This window comes from Ambystoma mexicanum, chromosome 2p, assembly GCF_040938575.1.
Source record: "Ambystoma mexicanum isolate Mex_15411 chromosome 2p, UKY_AmexF1_1, whole genome shotgun sequence".
In the NCBI taxonomy this organism is placed as follows: domain Eukaryota; kingdom Metazoa; phylum Chordata; class Amphibia; order Caudata; family Ambystomatidae; genus Ambystoma; species Ambystoma mexicanum.
Genome location: NC_090923.1, coordinates 1240717746 through 1240739027, shown reverse-complemented (window position 1 = coordinate 1240739027; position 21282 = coordinate 1240717746). Strand labels below are relative to the sequence as shown.

The following is a 21282-nucleotide window of genomic DNA, read 5'->3' as shown; positions in this document are numbered from 1 at the left end:
GATAGGGTGAACTTTTTCAGAGAGGTAGGTGGGAGCGGTTTGGTGAATACATTTGTGTGTCAGTGCAAGGGCTCAAAGTGCTACCACTTTAATTGTTTCGTGGTCACACAATACTGTATTACTGTCTGGCAGTGGCACTCTTGCCGGTTATTCTTACCTCAATTCTGCTGTACACTGCGCCACTGCTTCCGAGCCAAATCTGTGCTATAGAAGTGTAGTATAAATTCTAATAACATAACAATGAATCACCCTTCCGATACCTGTGAAAACCCCCAACTTCACCACAGTGCAAAGCTGCACCTAAACACCATCAAAGCGCTATACATAGGCATCCAGACATCCATAGATACTTCTGAGCAGCCTGAACTGGTCCACTTCTGCCTGATCCAGACACATCTATGTACAACGCCTGTCTGGACCCCACTCTGCACAAACCCAGTCCATATGCCCGTTTTCCCTGCCCTAGCCATGCCTTTCTCTATAATACCATCCACCCAAATAAATAACTATCCAACACACTCGTATAAAAAGGTACATGAAGGTTGACAATACAAAAGAGACCCACCTATGCCACCTCAACAAAAGTCCTGAACCCTATAGAAAGGTCCTATTCATGCCTTTTTTACAAACCCAAATCCAGACCCACTTGACAAGGGCGCATCCAGATCCTTGATTCTAAAAAGACCAAGCCATTTGCTTTGCAAGGTCACATACCCCTCTCCAAAGTGCCATACAAAACCCTTCTGTCAAGGTCCAAACCTGTCTCACTTATAAAACCCCATACAAAACCTATTGGGCACCAAGTAGTCCACAATTCTTCACTACCCAAATGTGTCCGTCTGCACAGGAAAAATGAGAAAGTATTCCAATGTTCATCAGCTCTCGACCACAATACTGTCTCAAGGTCCTCCCATCCCGCTTGTGAAATGAGGACATGGTGTTAAACTGACTGGCACTGCAATGCTCATGCATGCCCCACTGCACAAAACACATCTCCCCCTTCACTCAGGGAAGCCAAATCGACTATTTGCTAGGGTGGCCAGACATCTTGATGTTGCTGGGACTGTACCAGAATTGGGACATATCTCCCCTTCCCGAGAGTTTAAAATTAAAAACCGTGTCCCGGTTTTAGTGAAATGGAAAGTGACCACTGACAGGCCCATCACGAAATGATTGAATATTGATTGTGTGCAACCCTTATAAATCAAACGAGTATCTGAATACTTATTTTCCCGTCACATTGACCAGATCTCTGACATCGCAGGGCGAGATCAAACCACCACCCTTTTAACTACCAAGGTAACCATCACACACACATTACCCGATTGTGCCCCAAGGCAGGATTAAAAAACGTATACATAGGAAGGCCTGTAATATTAATTGGAGCAATCACAGCAAAAGCTTCGTTATTAATGACATGCTTACATTATAAATCATAATTGCACATTTTAGATGCAATCCAGTCCTAGAAATACTGTGCGATAGGGTGCTTTGAGTGTCCGCCTTGGTGGTCCTTTTAAGATTGTGGCCATCCGCGTTTTTATTTTAGGATCTAGAATTTCTTGTCACCCTACACTTTGCACGAGAAAACAATCACAAATCGACAGTCTTACTGTAAACGGTCATGCTAGAAATTCGTACCCAAATGTGTCCCTCTGGACAGGATTAGGAGTCAAGTATGTCCCACTGTAAAAAAACACATCTTCCCTATCTGTTGCAAATAACAAATACCCAAAATATCCCTCTTCAGCGGGCAGGACAAAAAAAACAAGGCTCTCCATGAGATACAATAATAATAACTATCCGCATTACATCTCTCTTCACCATTGCAAATAACAAATCCCTAAAATACCCCCCCCCCCCCCCCCAAAATACCCCTCTCCAGTGGGCAGGACAAAATTACTATCGCAGAGGCATTACTGTAAACAGTTATACCGAGAATTCACCTGGGAACAGCAGAATGCCCGTGCTCAATTCCACACTGCACAAAAAACACCCCTTGCACATAACGAATCCTCAAAATACACCGAAATACCCTCTTCTCTGGGTAGGTCAAATCGCCCGTCGCACCGAAATAACAACCAAGTAAGTATACGATAGCTTTAAGACTACCAAATCCACTTTCGGCCACAATGTTGTCTCCAGCTCCGTCATTCGACTCTCATCCACGAGACAGTGCCAGCATTCCCGCTCGTGCCAAGCCGTAGAAAGAAAGAATACACGTTAATGAAGTGCGCAACATGAGGACACGTGACTTCCAGATACGCTCAAACGTGTAACCCACGTGATGAAAAATGGAAGGAGCGTTGCTAAGGTCCGTTTCTCAGATGGGAACTAGACACTAGCCTGCAGAGACGTCTGGGGAGGGGATAAGCACTGTGGGCGAAGTGACAGATGAGCCCCGCCTTCCGCAGAACATGTCAAGCTGCCCGGGCGAGGTGAGTGCAGGGTGATACTGTGCTCCCATGCACTGCACCGCACCATACTTCCCTCCAGCTCTCATTAGTCTTTTCCGCTATTTGCCCAGCTGATCACACGCTAAATCTGCCCACCAGTACGATGTGCCTTTCACGGCAGAGACAGCAAGCGAAGTGTCGTGTAGACCCGCAGTGTGTTCTTCAATAAGCACCACAGCCCCCAATTTTTGCGCATTAAGAGAGCTGCCAAGTTTGCACTTTGCCTGTGTGACATTTACATTTTTACAATGTGTTTATATGTTGCATTTCCATATTTCTGTGTGACACGTAAAGGGGCTTGCGCCCTGATGCCAAAAGCTGAACAGAATGTGGCAGAGAGCAGCTGGTTTGCTGGGTTTACAGCATTAGAAGTGAGTGGTGGGAGGTCAACTTTGTAGATGGGAATTATGACAGGATGAACATGTTTCAAATAACTTGTTCTATGGAATGCTTTCCACTCGGGAGGGTCTACAACCACATTTGAGTTCACTGCACCCTTCACAGAAAAGAAATATATATTTGCATGTTGGTCTAATTCAGTGGTATTCAAACGTTTTCATGCCATTTCCCCCCTCGACACCCCCCCCCCCGCCCCCCCCCGAGTAAAACCTGTGTTCCTGGGACCCTCCCACCTTGGGGCTGACCCTCTCCACCCCATGGGGTCTAAAGGATGCCCAAGGGGGAATGGGCAGGCAGGCTTTTAAAAATGCAAGCAGATTGTATACTGCTTATTTATTTTAAAATGTGTTTATTGAGATCAGTGCGACCAAAAAAACCCAGTTACATGCCAAATTACCGAAATTATAAGTGAATCATGGGCACTCTGAGGCTTTTTGCGTCATGATCCTGAATTTACAAATAACATTGAAACATAAACTTTCCATGCATATACTTGGCTCTATACATGAGAAAGAAGTCTGGGGGTGTGGTTTACCTATCAATGCAATACAGTGAGATGGGGATTGTGGGCTCACCCAAGGGGAATGATACTCAGTGGCAAGAGGGGTAAAGGGCAGATTTAATCCAGGTAGATCATGAAAGGGTGATTGATGCATTCCGGGAGGTTTGTCATCTGATGGGTGCAACATATCGAGGACAAGTGTTTTCCAGGCTCCATAAGTGTCCGTGTCACAATCTTCCTGAGGCCGCAGTGCAATTGCCCAAGCCCTAGTTTCTGCTTTGCACCAACTGTTAAATTCGAGAAACTATAATTTGAACTGTGTGCCACTGGGGAATTTCCAGGACATAGCAATCCTTCCCTTAGCAAGTATACATGCCAGGTCCATAAACCTGATTCAATAAATGGGCTCCTGGTTGGGAGCCTATTCTACCCAGGATGGTTAATAGTTAAACAAAACTACAATTGAATCGGGTCCGGATAAAGATGTGCTCAAGAAAAAACACTCAGAAAAGAAAAACTCACTTGGTGTACTTCTGAGAAAAGATTGTTTGTTAATCTTTTTCAATTTGTATAAATTGATATAAAATGAACATTTCTTTCAATAATATGACATCACAGAATGTCTCAACAAAAAACGTACAGACTAAAGAATTTACAACACATAGAGCCAGATGTTTTCTGGCGTAACTGTCAATTTTTGTGTGTAAGACAAACTTCATCAGTTATTGTTTGTCACAACAATTCACATAATACAATATATGACAAAAAACATTTCCACGTAGTAACAACAAAACAAAGGTTGTGGAAAGCAACCGTTCTATTTGGTGGTAAGCAGTGGCAATGCACTGTGGTTAAGGGTGCGTCTACACCGGGTGTTTTAACCGTTTAGGAGAGCCTATTTCGCCCAATCTTGTACACGGTCTTCATCAGGACGAAATGCTGTACGTTATGTAGTGCGTTCTGTGGGTGATTATTTCCACGGGCACTATTTTCTAGAAACTGTTAGGCGTAGTGAGGATCTCAATGTGGTGCTCCGTGGTCGAGGTTTGTAAACCTGAGGTTACTGATGTTTACAATTTCAAGATGTAATCTGTGTGGATGTTCGCACAAAGATGAGCTGGACGAGTGTGTTCCTCGCTCGAGAGGTGGCGAGTCACTCTGCGGCTCGGTGGGGGTCTAGAGGGCCGGTGACCAACGCTATGCTGCTAGACCGAATCAACGAATCTACTCACCAATGTTGGCGCATGTACAGAGGAGGCAGGTTCCCAAGTACGTTCGGAAGGTCCATAACCTTTCCAATCAATGAGCTGTTGTTAGGATCCTCGATAGTATCCGGAATCTGCAATGGCTGCCACTTCATATTCTGGGCCTTCTGGAGTGTGCACAGGTGGAGGTGTTTTCGTTGGGTTTCTCTGGAACTTGTCAGGTATGTGGGTTTTCAATTGTGATACATGAAACACATTATTGATCTGGAACCAGGAAGCGGGCAATTGGATGCGATAAGCCACTTCTCTGATAGCTTTGAGAATCCGGAAAGGTCTGAAGAACTTGGGAAACAATTTAGATGGCATTAATCTTTTGGGAAGGTAATTGGAAGAGAGCCACACCAGTTCTCCTTGATGATAAGGGGGTTCTTGCGAATGTTTCTTATCAGCTTGATGTTTGGTTCTTTGTCGGGTATCCTCCAGTGTGGCAAGGGTTAGAGAGTGACCGGCTTGTATTTCATCTACCAGGCGTTTGAGTAGGTCTGGGCGTAGCTTTGGGAAAAACCGAAGGGTGGAATACATACGTGCAGTAGAACCCCATACGGATCATGATTTCCCAGAGGCTGTCCCATCGGATTGAATCAAATGCCTTTTCAAAATCTATAGCCAGCAGGGCGAGCGGGGCATCGAGGATAGGGGCCCGCTCGAGCGCCAGATAGTCTGCGCAAGTTCATTCGGGTGGATTTGTGGGGCATAAAGCCACACTGATCGGGGTGTATCAGTGTGTCCGCTACCAGTTGGAGCCGATTGGCTAAGAGTTTGGCCAAGACTTTGGCTTCTCCGTTGATAAGCGAGATCGGCCTATAGGCTCCTGGGGCTTGTCAGGTTTGGGCATGACCACTGTGGTCGCTCTACACAGATCTGGGAGGGAACCCCTGTCTCGGGCGACCAACAACATCTGATGCAGGGGAGGTGCTGTGTTGTTACCCCCAAGTTTCAACCGGGAACCCGTTCGGGTCCGGGGTTTCCCCAGCTGCAGTTGTCCAAGGGCTTCTAATATTTCAGCCTCCGAAAGCTCAGAGTCCAGCATCTCCCTTTGTTGAATCGACAGAGTGGGGATTTCCACGCCGTCCAGGAGGGACAGATCCAGGGCTAGAGTTTGGGCTTGGTATAGTGTAGCATAAAATTGGGCAAAGGCCTCCGCTATCTCAGCGTCCGACCGGCATGTCTCACCCTGCGGGGTGATAATTTCCCAGACACAGCGCTGCCCCTCATCTCTCTTCTCTAGCCACGCCAGCATTTTCCCCGCTTTATCCCCCAGCTCATATACCCTAGCTTTGGTTTCCCAGTGGGCCTGTTTGGCATTATCTAACATTAGGTTTCAGAGTTATTCAGTGGCACGTTTAAGGGACATGTGGGTCTGTGGGGTAGGATTAAGAGTGTGTTCGTTTTCTCGGTGCGTTACCTCAGTTTCCGCCTCAGTTATCTTCCGGAGCCTCTCCCTCCTCCTACCCGCCGTCCAGGAGATTATTTCCCCCCGCAGCACGGTCTTGTAGGCCTCCCATAACACTATCGGGTCGTTATCGCCGGTATCATTAATCTCAAAGTATTCAGTCGAGACTTCCGTGAGGCGCTCAACTAGTTCCGGGAGGCCCAGATAATAGGTGTTCAGCCGCCACGTTCTAGGGGGGTTCAGTCCCTGCAATCGTGACTCCACCAACAGGGGTGAGTGATACGAGATTCCTCGGGGGAGTAGGTCCGCCGAGAGGATCCTAAAGAGATCCTTGTGACGTACGAATAGGTAATCAAGCCTGGAGAGGGAGGCGTGTGCCCCGGAGTGAAACGAGTAACCCCTAGTCCTGGAGTGCAGTTCCCGCCATATATCACAGAGACCCAGGGCAGACACAAAATTGGACAGCTTCGTGGGGAGGTGCAGATTGCGTTGTCTAAGGTGGGAGCGGTCTAAGGTGTTACACATGACATCGTTAAAGTCCCCACCTAGGAACCACTTATCAGGCTGATGTTTGCCCATAAGGCTGGTCAGGTCATCGAGTAGTTCCTGCCCCAGTCCAGGCGGGGAGTAGATCGAGACCAATCCAAATGTTTCCCCCCAAAGTGTCCCCAGTGCCATTACAAATCGTCCTCGAGGGTCTTGTTCTAGAACCTGCAAGGCAAACGGGACACGTTTGTGTATAAGAATAAGAGTGCCTCTGGATCCTATGGAGTATCCCGCGTGGTAAGCGGTCCTATAATTGGTTCGAAGAAAAAACTTGCATTGTGTCCCAGCAAGGTGAGTTTCAGTAAGCAGGGCTACATCGGGAGAGTGCCTGGAGAGAGTTGCTTGACCATGCGCCTTTTAATCGTGGAGCCCAGCCCGTTCACATTCCAGGTGAGGACCCTAAGGGATTTGGGGCGTGTGGTCATGGGTGGGTGAGACTGGTCAGTTGGCATCTAACAGGGCTGTCGGAGGGCCGGGCCGGCGGTGCGCATGGCGGTATGGTGCAAGATATACAAGGATTGGCGGTTGAGGTGCTGCTTGTGTGTGGTGTGGTCCCAACTGGCCAGGATCCAAACCATCCCTTGATAAGTACCGGGGAAGGCTGAACCCGAGGTAACTAATAAATTCTTCCCAATAAACCCCTCCCACACCCATCCTATAATCCTCCCCAACGCAAAGTACCTGTCACCCAAACATTGCTGACAATCAAAAGAGGTATAGCGTCAGCGTTAACATCCCTTGTTAAAGTTCAACTAGAAAAACTTGAGGGGGGGGTTAGGGCGTTTGTTGTGTTTCCTTCCCCCTTAAAAAACCCCGATCGGAGAGTAGCATCCTCCCGCTTACCGCATTTTAAATATATGAGCCGCTTTTGGTGGTGCCACAAGGCCCAGCTGTGGTATCAACCATAAGAGGGTTGGACGCCTGCCAGAAGGTTGATCCCAGGACAAAAGTCACGGCGGGAGTTTGTCTCCCCCATTCATTGGTGGGTCCGCTAGCGGTGGTTGGTCCGGCCTGCGGCGACGGTCCAATGGCGACCCGGGGTTTCCATTCCTGTTGCTTCAGGGTGTGGACAAGTCCCCCTCGATGTGCTGTCTCCCCCAGCGCCGTGCCTCATTGGGGTCATCAAAGTGGACCGTTGTTCCTTTATGGTAAATTTTCAGTTGGGCGGGAAAGAGCAGCCCGTATTTGACTCCAAGTGACTGCAGTTGCTTTTTGAGCTTCCCAAAGGATTGTCTCGCCTTCTGTACCTCCTTCGTATAGTCGGGAAAGATGGCCAGTCTGGACCCATTAAAGCTGATCGTGCCTTTGGTTCTGGCGAGCTGTAGCAGGGCATCTCGATCCCGATAGTTCAGAAATCTCGCTATTACAGTGCGTGGAGGGGCGTTGGCCTGCCTGCAGGCATACGGTGTGCCCTCTCAATGGAGAAGAATTTCGAGAAAGACTGTAGGTCGAACAGGTCTGTCAGTAGTTGTTCAAGGAAGAGTTCCATGGAGGGTCCCTCCTTCTTTCTCAGGGACGTTGTTCCGCCTGGACCTTCCCTTGCTCTCCTCTACCCTGGCTTCCAGGGTCTTGAGTGTAGCCGAGACTCCGTGGAGTTGGTGTTGCACATTGCGGAGGCCGTCCTCTGTTGTTGAAATGCGGTGCTCCGCTTCCCCAGTGCGTGCGGACAATTTCTGCAGATCGTGTCTGAGGAGGGAGACATCTAGGCTTATTCGGTCTATCTTTTGCTCCATGGATGAGCGGGAGTCCCCAATGGCGGCCATAACGTCCTTGAGGGAAAGCGTGTGTTCAGTGTCCGTGTCCTTGAAGTGTTGCGGTGGAGGATCCAGAATCTGTGACGAAGGAACAGTGTATTGCTCAATCCTGTTCTGCATAGTGGACTTCCTCGTCTTTTTTTTGCCCATGGTCGCCGCCCGGCCTGGCAGCTGTGGTTCTATAACTGTATTCCTGTTGGGATCTCAGAGGGTGCAGGCTGGGTCGGTCCCACCACACAGCTGCGCACTGGCAGACTGGGAAAGCTAGTTACTCCTGCTTCTTTCAGTCTTAGAAATGCCGGATTTGTCCAAAGGGATCAGTGTGTCGCCCGTGGGTTATGCCCGCTGTAACTGGGCACCTAGGTGTACCCCGGTCCGAGGCGCAATTGAGTGCACCGCCCAGCTCATGCGGTTAGGGCCTCGTCGCATACGTGCGGCACCGACGGACGAGAGGTGGTGTGGTCGGGGGGCAGAGTCCGCCGGTTATACAGTGACGCCACACATCACTGCGAATTTAGGTTGCGGCGGTCCGCAGGGGGCGGTTTGAGATTCTGGAGCTTTAGGCTGATTGCCGTGTTGTGTACAGCGAACCGTGTTCCCGCTGGAGCCTGGGCATGGGCCCACTGATCCTCCCTCGACGCCACTGGGGCCCACCCGGCGATTCACCGTCTCGCTGTCCACTCTTTGCGTGTTAGAAGGCTATAAAGACCCCCTCCATTGGATGTTTGTTGTGATCGCAATTGTCCGAGCGCTGGTTACGGAGCAGATAATGAGGGTGTTGTGGCCCCTTTACTTCCTTCAGAAGGGGGTAGGTGCTGTGACTACCAGTCTGGCACGGCGCATGAATTGCGAGGCGCCCCGGGTCAGGCAGTTCCCAGCAGGTCAGCGTCTCCTCGAAGAAGGGATTTGGAGCTACGTGGGGACTCCTTGGTGGATCTGCACCGTTGTTTCAGCTATTGCAGGGCGTCGCCGGCTTCCGAGTCCCGCTGTGCCGCGGCGGTTCCCCGGACCCCGGAGGGCGCCTTCTCCGGATGAAGCCTCAAGCCCGGGCCAACCCCGGCACCGCCGGTCGCAGTGGTGAGGCCCTTCGGCGAGGGCCGCTCGTATCACTGGCAGAGGAAAGGGGGGGCTCACCTCAGTCTCTCCCGTGCCGATCAAGGCCAGTGCACAGCCCCAGGGGGCGGGGGCGGGATCCCGCTTGCGGTCGGAGCAGCCCTCGGGGAGAAGAAACGTTACTCCGTGCAGGATTCAGAGGGGACCCAGCAAGGGTTGAGACAGCACCACTCCAGACCGTCGCTGCACCTAGGGGGCCATCTTGGGAGCACCCCAGTCGGCCTCGCGCCAAACTTCTCCTGGGCTTTGCTTCGCACTCGGCAGCCGATTTCTTCTGTTCAACGGTCCAGATGGGCACGATGATATCCGCTGTAAGTAGGGGTTATTTTTTACACCCCGTAGTTGGCGGCAACAGGCGGTTTTGACAGGATTACTGCGGCGGTTGCGGGAGTGACGGAGACCTACATCTTTCTCATCGCGCTGTTGGCCACGCCCCTCGAAAGGTGTCATCTTAATAGCAGAATGCAGGGAATTATTATAAGCAAATTCGGCATAAGGCAGTAAAGAACTCCAGTTGTGTTGGGATGCTGAGATAAAACATCTGAGGTATTGTTCTAAAGACCGGTTAAGTCTTTCAGTCTGCCCATTTGATTGAGGATGATATCCTGAAGTAAGATCGCGTCGGATCCCTAGAGAAAGGCAGAGGTTTTTCCAAAAGGCAGAGATATATTGAGGTCCTCTGTCAGAGAGAATACTTTTGGGTAGTCCATGTAGTCGGAATATAGTTTGTAGAAAACAAGAAGCCATTTGAGCTGCAGATGGAAGCTTGACCATGGGTATACAATGGGCCAGTTTAGTTAGTCAATGGTCATCATTATAGTGGTATTTTGATTAGAAGGAGGGAGTTCTACAATAAAGTCGGTAGAAATCTTTTCCCAAGGATGGTTGGGTAAAGTGGGCTGAACACGTTTTCCTACTGGTAATTTCCTTGGAATTTTTCTTGAATACATACAGCGCAGGAGGACACATAGTCTTTGACATCCGCGTGCATTAAGGGCCACCAAAAGTGACGACTAATCAATTTGCGGGTGGTACCTATTCCACGATGTCCTGCCACTTTGTGATTGTGGCACATGTAAAGGATTTGTTGTTGGAGTGCGGTTGTAGGTATGTACAATTGTGTGTTGTGGTAATACAATCCTTGTTCTTCCATTAGTTAATGTTCCTGTATGTCAGAATTGTCAATGTTATGTCCTTGCTTTTTGACTTCCTGAAGAAACGTTGAAACAAAGAAAACAAAAATAGCACGAGGCAATATCTTTCCAATATACCTTCTCCTTCTTCTTGGTGGAGACTATGTGACAAAGCATCGGCTAATTGGTTATAGTTTCTGTGGATATGAGTAAGAACAAAGTCGTAGGAGGAAAAGAAATAAGCCCATCTGGCTTGACGACTGTTCTGGCATTTGAAATTTTGTAGAACCTTCAAGTTGCGATGATCTGTTCTGATTGTTATGGGGTATTTGGCTCCTAGTAAAAGATGTCTCCATTCCTGGCAGGCTTTCTTGATAGCTAATAATTCTTTTTCCAGAACCGTGTAGTTATGCTCCGAAGAAGAAAGAGTCTTAGACATGTATGCTATTGGATGTTCAAAACCTGCAGAAGAAGTTTGAGCACACCTCGTATAGCTGTCTGGGAAGTATCAGTTTCCAGGATGAATGGTTTTGTCTGATCAGGTAACCTCAATATTGGAGCTGTGGAAAAGGCTTTTTTTAGTGTTTTCAAAGGCCTGTTGTGCTTCTGTAGACCAGGTGAACCTTTTTCCTTTTTGTTACAAAGTGGTCAAGGGTTTGATGACATTAGAAAAGTTTGGTATGAATTTCCTATAGAAATTTGAAAAGCCCCAAGACCTTTTGTATGTCTGTTACCCCTTGAGGTGGTTTTCATTGTAGAATGGCCTGGACTTTTCTAGGATCCATAGCTGCTCCTTCAGCAGAGAGAATACATCCCAAGTAAGGGATACTGGATTGATGGAAGGAGCACTTCTCCAATTTGGTGTAGAGATGATGGTCCTGGAGTCGGTGGAGTACTTCTGCTACATGCTTGACATGTTCTCGTGGATTCTTAGAAAAAATGAGGATATCGTCCAAATAGACAATTAAGTAATGAAGTAACAAATCAGCAAAAATATGATCCATGAAACGTTGAAAAACCGAGGGAGCATTAGCTAGTCCAAAGGGCATCACACGATATTCATAATGCCCAAAAGGTGTGCAAATGCAGTTTTCCACTCGTCTCCGCTCTTTTTCCGTACAAGATGGTATGCTCCTCTTAGGTCCAGCTTTGTAAAAATGGATGCCCCTCTTACTGCTTCGAGGATGTCCTGGATAAGAGGTAAAGGATACCTGTCTTTTTGGGTGACTTTGTTCAGTCCTCTGTAGTCGATACAGGTTCTGAACTCTTTACAATCCTTTTTAGGTATGAAAAACAGTCAAGCTCCAGCTGGACTCATAGATTCTGTGATGAGACCATGATGTAAATTGGTCTGAAGATATTGTTGTAAGGCTTCCTTTTCTGGACCAGACAATGTATACATTCGTCCAAAAGGGATTTGGGCTTCCGGTAACAAATCGATAGAACAATCATCACTCCTATGTGGAGGTAGTTCCTTGAATTCTTAGTTGGAGAACACTTTCTGAAATTCTTGATAGCATTCAGGTAGCAAATTCAGATTAGATATAGTCTGTAAGGTAGAAGAGGGCTGTTCTTGCTGAATGGTTGTGTGTAAACCTGTTGCACCGTTTTGGAGACAGGAGGAAATACAGTGCTCTGATCCTAGAAACAATGTTCCAGCTTTCCAGTTGATGAAAGGATTATGTCTCGTAAGCCATGGGATCCCTAATATCACTGGGTGATGTGCTGCTTTAATCAATCCAAAGGTAACCTCTTCTTCATTAGTAGAGATCTTCATGGTTAGAACAGAGGTGTTTTCCTTGATGGGCCCTGAAGTTAACAGGGTTCCGTCCACTCCTTCTACTGGTACTGCAACTGTCTTGTTTATGCAAGGGATTTTGTTGATAAGAGCCCATTCTGTGGCCATAAAAATCCCTGCAGTACCACAATCCACAAGGGCGGATACTTTTTCGAGTGTGGTTGCCTGGAATTGTAGAGTAATCTGTATTATCACCATATTGGGAGAACTGGCAACACAATCAAGGGAACTCTTTACAATTGACCCATTCATGGTCCCCTTTATGAACGGGTGGATGCGTTTCCCGGATATCTGGGAGGTGTTAGGTTGTAGTCTTTTAAATATGTGTTTGTCTGATCCACAATACATACATAAGCCCAACGTGCGTCTCCGAATGCTTTCTTCCGGAGTAAGTGGTCCTCTAGTCGCTCCCACTTGCATGGGTTCATCCTCGATGGTCCGGGATGTCTTAATGCCTACAAGTTTTGGAAGCGGTGGATTCAACCTGGCACATCCCCTTCTTTTTTCCAGATTCCTTTCTTGGATTCTGTAGTCCATTTGTAGAACGAGAGTGATCATCTCTGCAAGATTGTGTAGACAAAGAACCCTTGATAGTTCGTCCTTCAATTCTTCACTCGCATTCCTTCTGGATATGGTGGGAAGTGCTTCGTCAGACCAGGCCGTTTCGGCAGCCAGTTGTTTAAATTGTGTTATGAATGACAGTTCCATACTTCCTTGTTTCAAGTCAAGGATACTTCCTTGTTTGAAGTCAAGGATATTCTCTTGGGCCGTGATCACTAATTCTCTTCTTCCAAGTACAGCCTGTAAGCTATTGGTGCACCCGGCAGAGGAATCCAGGAGCTGGTTATTTGATGTCACTAGAGGGGTAGCCCATGCCAGAGCGTTCCCAGATAAGTTAGATATCATAAAACTAACTTTAGAATGGTGTGTTGGAAAAAACAGATTTTAGGGTGAATTGGACCGTACAGGAGTCCAAGAATTCTTTTAATCTTTTAGGATTACCATCATACTTCCCCATACGTAGGGGTCCAGGAGGCAGTTCAGCCCGGGGTGGGGGTGGGTAATCATTTGTCAGAGCACAGTGATCTTGTTACGCAGGGTTTGTACTTCTGTATTGAGCTTTTGGACTGCAGCAACTAGTTGTTGGATTTGTTGATCCATTCTTCTTTAGGGCGTTGCTATCTCTTAACAATTTATGTACTCTTTCATAGGGGTACTCGTAGGTCTTATTTTCCTTGGTAGGCCGCACCTTGTTGAACACAGGAATGTCCCCTCAGTCGTGCAGAGACCAGAAAACTGGGCTCTGTGCAACCCAGAGGGCCGCCCCCTGGGAAACCCTCTTGGGGAAGAAAACCAGAAGAAAGAGGTAGTTGAAGTCTTCAAAGATGGTGTTGCAATGGAGAATTAAAGCAATTCCGGGTCTGTAGAAATGACTGCGAGAAAGGTTCCAGCACTCCAAGGTAGAAGGAACTGTAGTCCGTTAATACTCCATGCAGGATCAAGGAAAACAGAACAGATGTAGTGACGGTGAGTGGCTGGAAGCGCTGTTGGAGGTAACCTCGTAGCGGTTTGCAGGACTCGGAAAAGGATCAGCTGTGAGGCTCTGGAAGGTAAGGGCTGTGGTCCCAGAGCTGGCCGCAGCAGAAATAGTAAAGGGGGGGGGGAGATTCAAAGAGGGCTCTGAGAAAATAAGCTGCCAGAGCAGCCGCGGAACAAAGTAAACAACCGCAGGTGGCACGGCGGCTAAAAGAAAAAAGTAATAGTGGCCGCAGCAAGAAGGCAGCGGACAAAAGAATGGGAGGGAGAAAGAATAAGTTAAGGCGGAGAAGGATGCAAAAGGAGAAAAAGCAAACAAGGGAATAATAGAATGTATGAGACAGGAATCAAGAACAGGGCAGAAGCGGATGAGGAAAAAAGGAAAAGCAGAAGCAATGCTAGTTCAGAATGAACGGAGTAGCAATGCAATTACCTGTCTTTCCCAGAGGCAGGTCTAGAAATAAAGGGAGCTGTAGAACGGGTTCCTCCATCTTGGATGGAAGACTAGACTGGAAACAACAGTTCTTCGTGATGGAACGGAGTAGCCGCCATCTTGGTTTCCATTGGGCATAACAAGGGTGATGAATCTTCCAATGTTTCCAGAAGGACCGAGGGGTACTTCTGACAAGATTTGCGCTTTCGCAGACGGTGTGACCTGGCTCTGACTCTGTAACGATTCGTTGTCCTTTTGAAATAACCAACACTGAGTTATTGGAACTACTTCTGCCTAACCTGTTTAAACCGCAGAACGAGAATGTAAAAACACTGTCGGGAGAAAAAATGCCTATTGCTCTGCAACCCAATAGAACTCCTTGTGTTATGTTGTGCGGAGAAACTGGCAACCCTGTATTATCTGCAAGTATATACAATATGGCGACTTTAAAATCAACAGCTTCTCGGATTGTTAGTACAACAGTCCTCGTGTGTACTACGAAAGGGCCGCAACCAAGCTTGCTCTCGGCATCTGTCAATACCTAACAAATCCACCAGTTTACTAAGTTGTTCTCAATCAATGACTACCTCTTCACGACCCAACACCTGGGCTGGTAACAATCCTTGTGAGCGACCAGGCGGTACAAGCAATAACGCTGATTTGTTGCCGACATTGAAATCGATGCATACATGCCCCTCTTCTGATCCTGATCGAGTAATACAAACAGTGAATCAAGTTTACACATCAGACTGTCCTCCCTGTTTCGACCCAGCAGCACGAGAAGCACGGCTAACTGAACGATTTTAAAAACAACAGTGAGAGACCGGCTAACTGAAAGTAGCTTGGTCACCTATGGAAACACCTCCAGTAAAACTCAATGGTTTGAATAAGGCCGATCTTGCGTCGAAACATAGACGGAGGTCTGTTTGATACTCCCTTTAATGACCTTACCAGTACGCCACTATCCAGAACACTGACTGAAAAGTCAAAGCTGACGCAAAAGAGCCTAGACAGTGCTGCGTCGACACATCCAAACAACATAGAATCAATAAGATTGACTGGGATTGATGGATCAAAACTTTGAACAACAACTGATGACCATCTTGAGGGCAATTCGACCACTTCTCGACATTCAGATGTCGACAATGAAGCCGCAAATAAAAGCAACCTATCTGTAGCTGCTGTTATTTTAATTCACAATAACGTTTTAGCAACGTCAATCACACTAATTCCATTTTTAAAATGATATGAGATGATGAACCAAGTGTTGCAAGATCAAGGGTCTCTTTTGTCTACCTTAATTTCCAAAATATCATTATTTGGAAAATTTTACAATACAAATCCAACGACTGGATGGAGAAGCGGAATCCTCACAAAAATGGCAGAATCGTTTGTGATTTAGCAAGAAACGAACTAGCCCTAAAAGCTGATCTTATCGACGCAGTCTTAGAAAGTACAAAATGGATGCGTCACAATACTAACAGACCCTTATCAGATGTACAAAAACTTGACATATTCCTGTAATCACAAACTTACAATGTCTTCAACATCTGGACTGACTACTTTATCTCAATCAGGAAATGGCCCAGTAACCGTGAGACAGAATTCTTCAAGCATCGACCGGGGGTAACACTATCAACAGAAAATGTCCTGAGAGCTACGTTGTTTCTGAACAGTAAGGAAATCATACCAACTGATCCACATGATATGTTATTGACATCACTCATGGCATGCTCAACTGGCATACGTCCAAGAATCTCAAATGGATGCTCCGTTCCTTAAATAGGTGGCCCACATATTTCAAATCTAGCAGTTGCAGATGGCTGTCGAAATTGTGAACTTTATCAACCACAAACAGTGGCACCCTTTACAACAGGAAATAAACCATCATTTGGCTTCTTCACTGGAGTTCAACAACAATCTGTGACTACTATTGAAATAAACAAAAAAGACAAAAGTTCCTGTTTAAAAACTTGATCAAGTAAATCGAAGTAGGAGAAAGCACCCCCTGCATTAAAGAACAGATCAAACAGTTCGAAAAAGTTCATCAGGAACTTGTCAACTCCACCACGAACTGGACTGTTCGAACGACCTGCATGGGCTGCTCTACAAGAGAAAGCAAAAACTCATCAAAGTAATACACACAATTCAAACCAGTTCTAAAGATCCAATTAATCCTAATAAAAGACCAAGGGTAGATTTTGAAGAAATAGCCAATCCATATGCTTCATCGTTAATTGACCTATGTGATTTATCTACTTACTCCATCGAAGACTATGAAACAGAAATTGGTGAGAATAAAACTAGAAATAGTCTACAAAAAGCAGTGAACACCCACCCCACGTTTAAGGGGAAATACAGGTACAGAGCTAGGCCCGACATCTAACCTAAGAGAGGAAGTTGAATCTCAGATAAATCTACAACAAAAAAATATTCTCTGTAGATGCCTCTCCTGAAGAAAGCCAAAGAGTCTCACAAAGTTTAAATGGTCTGCAGGAAATTGTATCTATTTCAAAGCTAAATCCAAGGCCACCTCAGCTCAACACCAGCGACAAGGGTTAAACCTGTCTGACCAAATTCGCTCCGACAGGCCTTCAAACTCTTACCCGCATCGGATACTACAACTGGAAAATATGCTGCGTGAAAAGAACAAGATAAACTTGAATAGGTGTAATACCTTGAAACCTTTTCATTGCATACCTTCGCTCTGAACTATTACAACTGATGACATCGCAATTGTGGAATATGCCTCTGAAAAGCGTTCTGATTGGGTCCTCTTGCATGTTCAATCTCAGTTTATTGAAAAAAATATTACGAGAGCCCAAAGACTAACTCCTCTTCTTTGGCTTTGAGTTATCCTCCTATACTCAAGTTGAAGAAAGACATCCTGAGGCTTCAAAAGACTCTTTAGATGAGCAGTCGACGAATGAGCAAAGAAGACGAATCTTACGGCAATGCATGGGATGCACAAAAATTGCTTTAGAAGACTCGCGACAGCAGACGAGTTTCTCAAAAAGACCAAATTGCTCTCCCAAGTGGCAAACCACCAGACGATAGCCTAACGTAGATACGCGATGCAGTCAGTATTCCTTGATTTCTTGGAACAGCCGAGGATTTATGCATCTTTTTCAGGATTCCTCTTTAACAGCAGAAGACTATTTCCTGATCTGTCTTCAGGAAACCTCGCTGCGAGAAACCCCAACAAGGGATGGATACTCAGTTGTGCTTAACGCAGCAGCAAAAAATAAAACTGCCCGTCCCTTTTCTGGTCTGATCACCATGATAAAGAACAGTATAGATTGGAAGATAGGAAAATCTGATAATCCAAATGTATTTGTTCAAGGAACTTTAATACAAAGAACATCGGCCAATACCTAATACAATCAATGACATCTTGATTGTAAATACCTACTGGAATCCAGTAATGATTTCAACTGGAAAGTATATTGCATCAGTGACTACTCTAATTGACAACTGTATGCTAAAGTATAGCGACTTCGCTCTTATCATCTGTGGCGATCTGAATTACTCCTGGTTTGATGACAATAGGCACCTAAGAAATATAGGTGTACATCAACACCATAGTATGCTAAAACGTGGAACTCGCTGGAAGACCGAATTAGATCTTAGAAATTGTATAATGTTAAATGGTCATACTAGAGGTGACATTCCGAATCCTACACCTGGCATAGAGATCAATACCATAAAATGCTTGATTACATCTGGGCCTCAAAATCACTTGACAATAATACAGCTACCAAGCAGTGACCACGATGCTGCTAGGTTAAATTGGCAAATGCCTACCAACGTAATGATCACCCACAATGAATGTAATATTGCAATCAATGAAGGCCTAAATAGGCTGTACATAAATAAGAATGCAATTGAAACTCTGATGCTTCATATTTCTTCCAAACTCAACTCCAATAGCAGTCAAGTAAACTACGCACCGATACTCTCACAATTTAGATTGAGGAAAAGCGGCTTTAAAGGAGAATAGATGCCCGTTCAGCTCTAAAGTGCGGACAGAAAACAAAAAGCTGAACAAGGATATAAGGGTTCTGACGAAAGACGCCCCTCCTAATTTAGTAAAGGCACTTGAGAAACGCTGTCAAAAATATCATAATTGGACGAAATCATTCTCCTTGATATGTGATCAAGAAAGAGCTGAAGAGATCTTACGTCTAATCGCCAATCACCATTGCAGGGACAGTTGGTCAATAATCAATGAAGGATCTTTAAATCAAAACGCCATGATGACCAACGGCGTTCCTCTTGACGCTTGAATGAAACACTTTACTAATGTGTCTACATGTCCAGTTGCATCGATTGTTGACCTCGAGATAATATCAGAAGATCACTGGAATGTTTGTGAGACAAAAGATGATATTCTAGCTGCTATTTCCAACTTAAAGAACTCAAGGGCCGCCGGCCCTGATGGACTTTCAAATATCATGTTAAAAACAAAGTCTCTGGGCGGTATTCATCAAAGACTTATTCATCAAGATTTCGACAATGAAGCAACTTCCTTCATCCTTGCGATCGGCAATCATTGTGCCCATATTTAAGAAAGGCAATCGGGATGACCCCTCCAACAATCGCCCGATTGCCTTGCTCAACACCATGGTCCTGTCCGATGGACCTCTTGCAACCAATGATGCCACTTCATACAAACACAACGATAAGAGCTAGAATTAACGCTAATGGAGACCTCTCTCACGAAATTTCAACAAAAAGAGGGGTAAAGCAAGGCTGCCCTTTAGCTGCGTTAATCTTCAAACTGTTCATCTCGGACTTACCATCAGCATTAATTAAAACTAACTTGTTTCCTCTGCGGATTAATAAGAACCAAATTAGTTGGGCTATTTATGCCGACAACTTGTTTCTTATTGACACCACACAAATTGGCCTACAAAGGCTTTTATTCAATCTTCAAGAGTATTTACATTTAAACGACGTCATAAATGTGAATAAATCAAAATGTGTAGCTTATGGCACTGACGTGAGCGAAAAGAATGGTACAGAGATAATGAACCATTAGAATCCACCAACTGTATCCGTTATTTAGGAATCCTTTTCAATAAGTCCATATGTGAATGGGAATGGTCCCAAGACCTGAAAGCCCAAATGTCCAAATTGTCACTGCAAGGTGCAAAGTTGAATCAGCATACGGAAATTTCACATTAAAACCTGTGATGATGATCTATACTCCAAAGGTCGTAGCCACCGTGACCTTTGGTACCGAAGCCAGCTTTAATATAAGTCGAGCAACATGGGACTATTTAGAAGGCCTATTTTGGCGGAAAATACTTGGACTCCTCGAAATGTCTCAATAACAGCAATCTGCTACAAACTTAGCCTCGAATCCTTCTATTCAGTCATTCTTTGGAAATCTGTAGCAGCTGCAAGAAAAATGTGGTTTAATCCAACATCTGTTCCTTATCGTATATTTTACTTGCCACCAGAAAATGTGCATGCCGGTATGCTGAAAGTTTGGACAGATAAAATAGATGAGATCTTGAAACAAGCTGATACAGTCCTGTACAATCCACAGGCTCCGAAGAAAAAGTTGAAGTGGTGGGACTGGATCCAGACTATTGAAAAAAGGTCTAAGTTAGTCTGACCATTAAACGATGGAATAGCTGCACGAGGAATCGATCAAACTCCAAACTATCTAATGACATTTCCTTCAAGGTATCATAGAGATCAGTTCCTGAGGTTTCAATTAAATCTATATCAAACAGAGATGTTGTTCCTGAAGCATGACAAAGACACTCAGTCCAACTTATGTTGGTACTGTGAGACTTCAATGTAGCTATGGAATGTCTGAGTCTGAACAGTCAAAGGAACACCTTTTTAAGAACTTTTGCCCCCCCTAAATGGCAACATGGAGGAGTGGTGGTACATGTTAACAGGCAACAACATCAAGTTAAGCTGTGCAGTGATTGACCTTTTAGATAACGTTCTAACTGTTAAGTAGATGAACTTTCTTGATCGAATGAAGTTGTGAACTCTTGAAGTTAAGCTCTGTTAGGGGGCTGATAAATGGCTGACAAATGTTTTATAGATCAGGAAATAACTGAATTGTAACAAAGAAATGTAATAAAAGTTTGAAATAAACTTCGAGTTTCCAACAACAAAAACGATGTGCAATGGAGTAGATTGATCTGTAGCAGTCTAAACCTAGCGTTACGGGGTACATTCTTAGGGAAGCCCAGCACTCTGTCCCACTCGGTGTCAGTAATTTCAGAACCCATATCTGTTTCCTATTTCAGTTTCAAAGCTGGGTTTTGAATGCTGGAACCCACCAACAGGCAGTTATAAAGTCTAGCTACCGGCCTCCAGCCATCTTCCAGTGCATATACTAGTGCCAGGAGTGCTGTTTCCTCTGGTTCGGCGGGCCACCCGCCCCATCTACATTTTGCCTCCCCCTTCACCCTCATGTATCTCAGAAAAGTAACCTTGGGCAGGCCCAACTGTTGGGTCACATTCGCCTGGTCCCTGAATTTACCATCATCATATAGGTCCCCCCAAGGTGTATATACCACCTTTCTCCCAAAGTCTGGAAATGCGCAGATCATCTCTGTCCATACATATATCTGCAGCTATTGGGACGTTGGGAGAGTAAGGGCTGGACACCCAGAGTACCTTCAGGGTCCTGGACCAGACTTGTCTGCCAAACGCGAGCAACAGGTGTAAGGTATCCATGCAACTTACTGGGATCCACAGTGCTTCCATAAAGCTTGGCCGGCGCCATTAGCTTTTGAAGCAATGCCAGTTGTGATGTAGGGCCATATGCTAGCCACTGCGTAACAAAGCTCAACTGAGCAGCTAAGTTGTAGAACTTGAATTTAGGCAGCTGGACACCCCCCTCCCCCTGTCCCTGTAGGGCATGCACAACACAGAGAGGGATAATTCGTGGCAACCCAAGCCCCATAGAAAGTATCTAAATGA

The 21282-nt window shown here is 45.8% G+C and overlaps 1 protein-coding gene and 1 long non-coding RNA gene across 6 annotated transcripts in view; one reads left to right on the top strand and one right to left on the bottom strand.

The window, feature by feature from the left end:
- Nucleotides 1-2254, bottom strand: part of LOC138567381 (uncharacterized) — a 73608-nt gene extending 71354 nt beyond the window's left edge. For 3 of the 5 annotated variants that reach the window (XR_011302189.1, XR_011302193.1, XR_011302190.1), the window contains exon 1: nucleotides 158-1860. This is a non-coding gene — a long non-coding RNA (uncharacterized lncRNA). Of the gene's footprint in view, nucleotides 1-157; nucleotides 1861-2112 lie in introns of those variants that run through there. The other 2 variants (XR_011302191.1, XR_011302192.1) reach the window with 2 other exon arrangements.
- A 43-nt stretch (nucleotides 2255-2297) lies between these two features.
- The window catches only part of FBXL18 (F-box and leucine rich repeat protein 18), a 595630-nt gene continuing 576645 nt past the window's right edge, over nucleotides 2298-21282 (top strand). Inside the window, exon 1 of the mRNA XM_069645540.1 lies at nucleotides 2298-2438. Within this exon, the coding sequence (XP_069501641.1) occupies nucleotides 2418-2438 (21 nt within the window). The 5' untranslated portion in view covers nucleotides 2298-2417. The remainder of the gene's footprint in view (nucleotides 2439-21282) is intronic.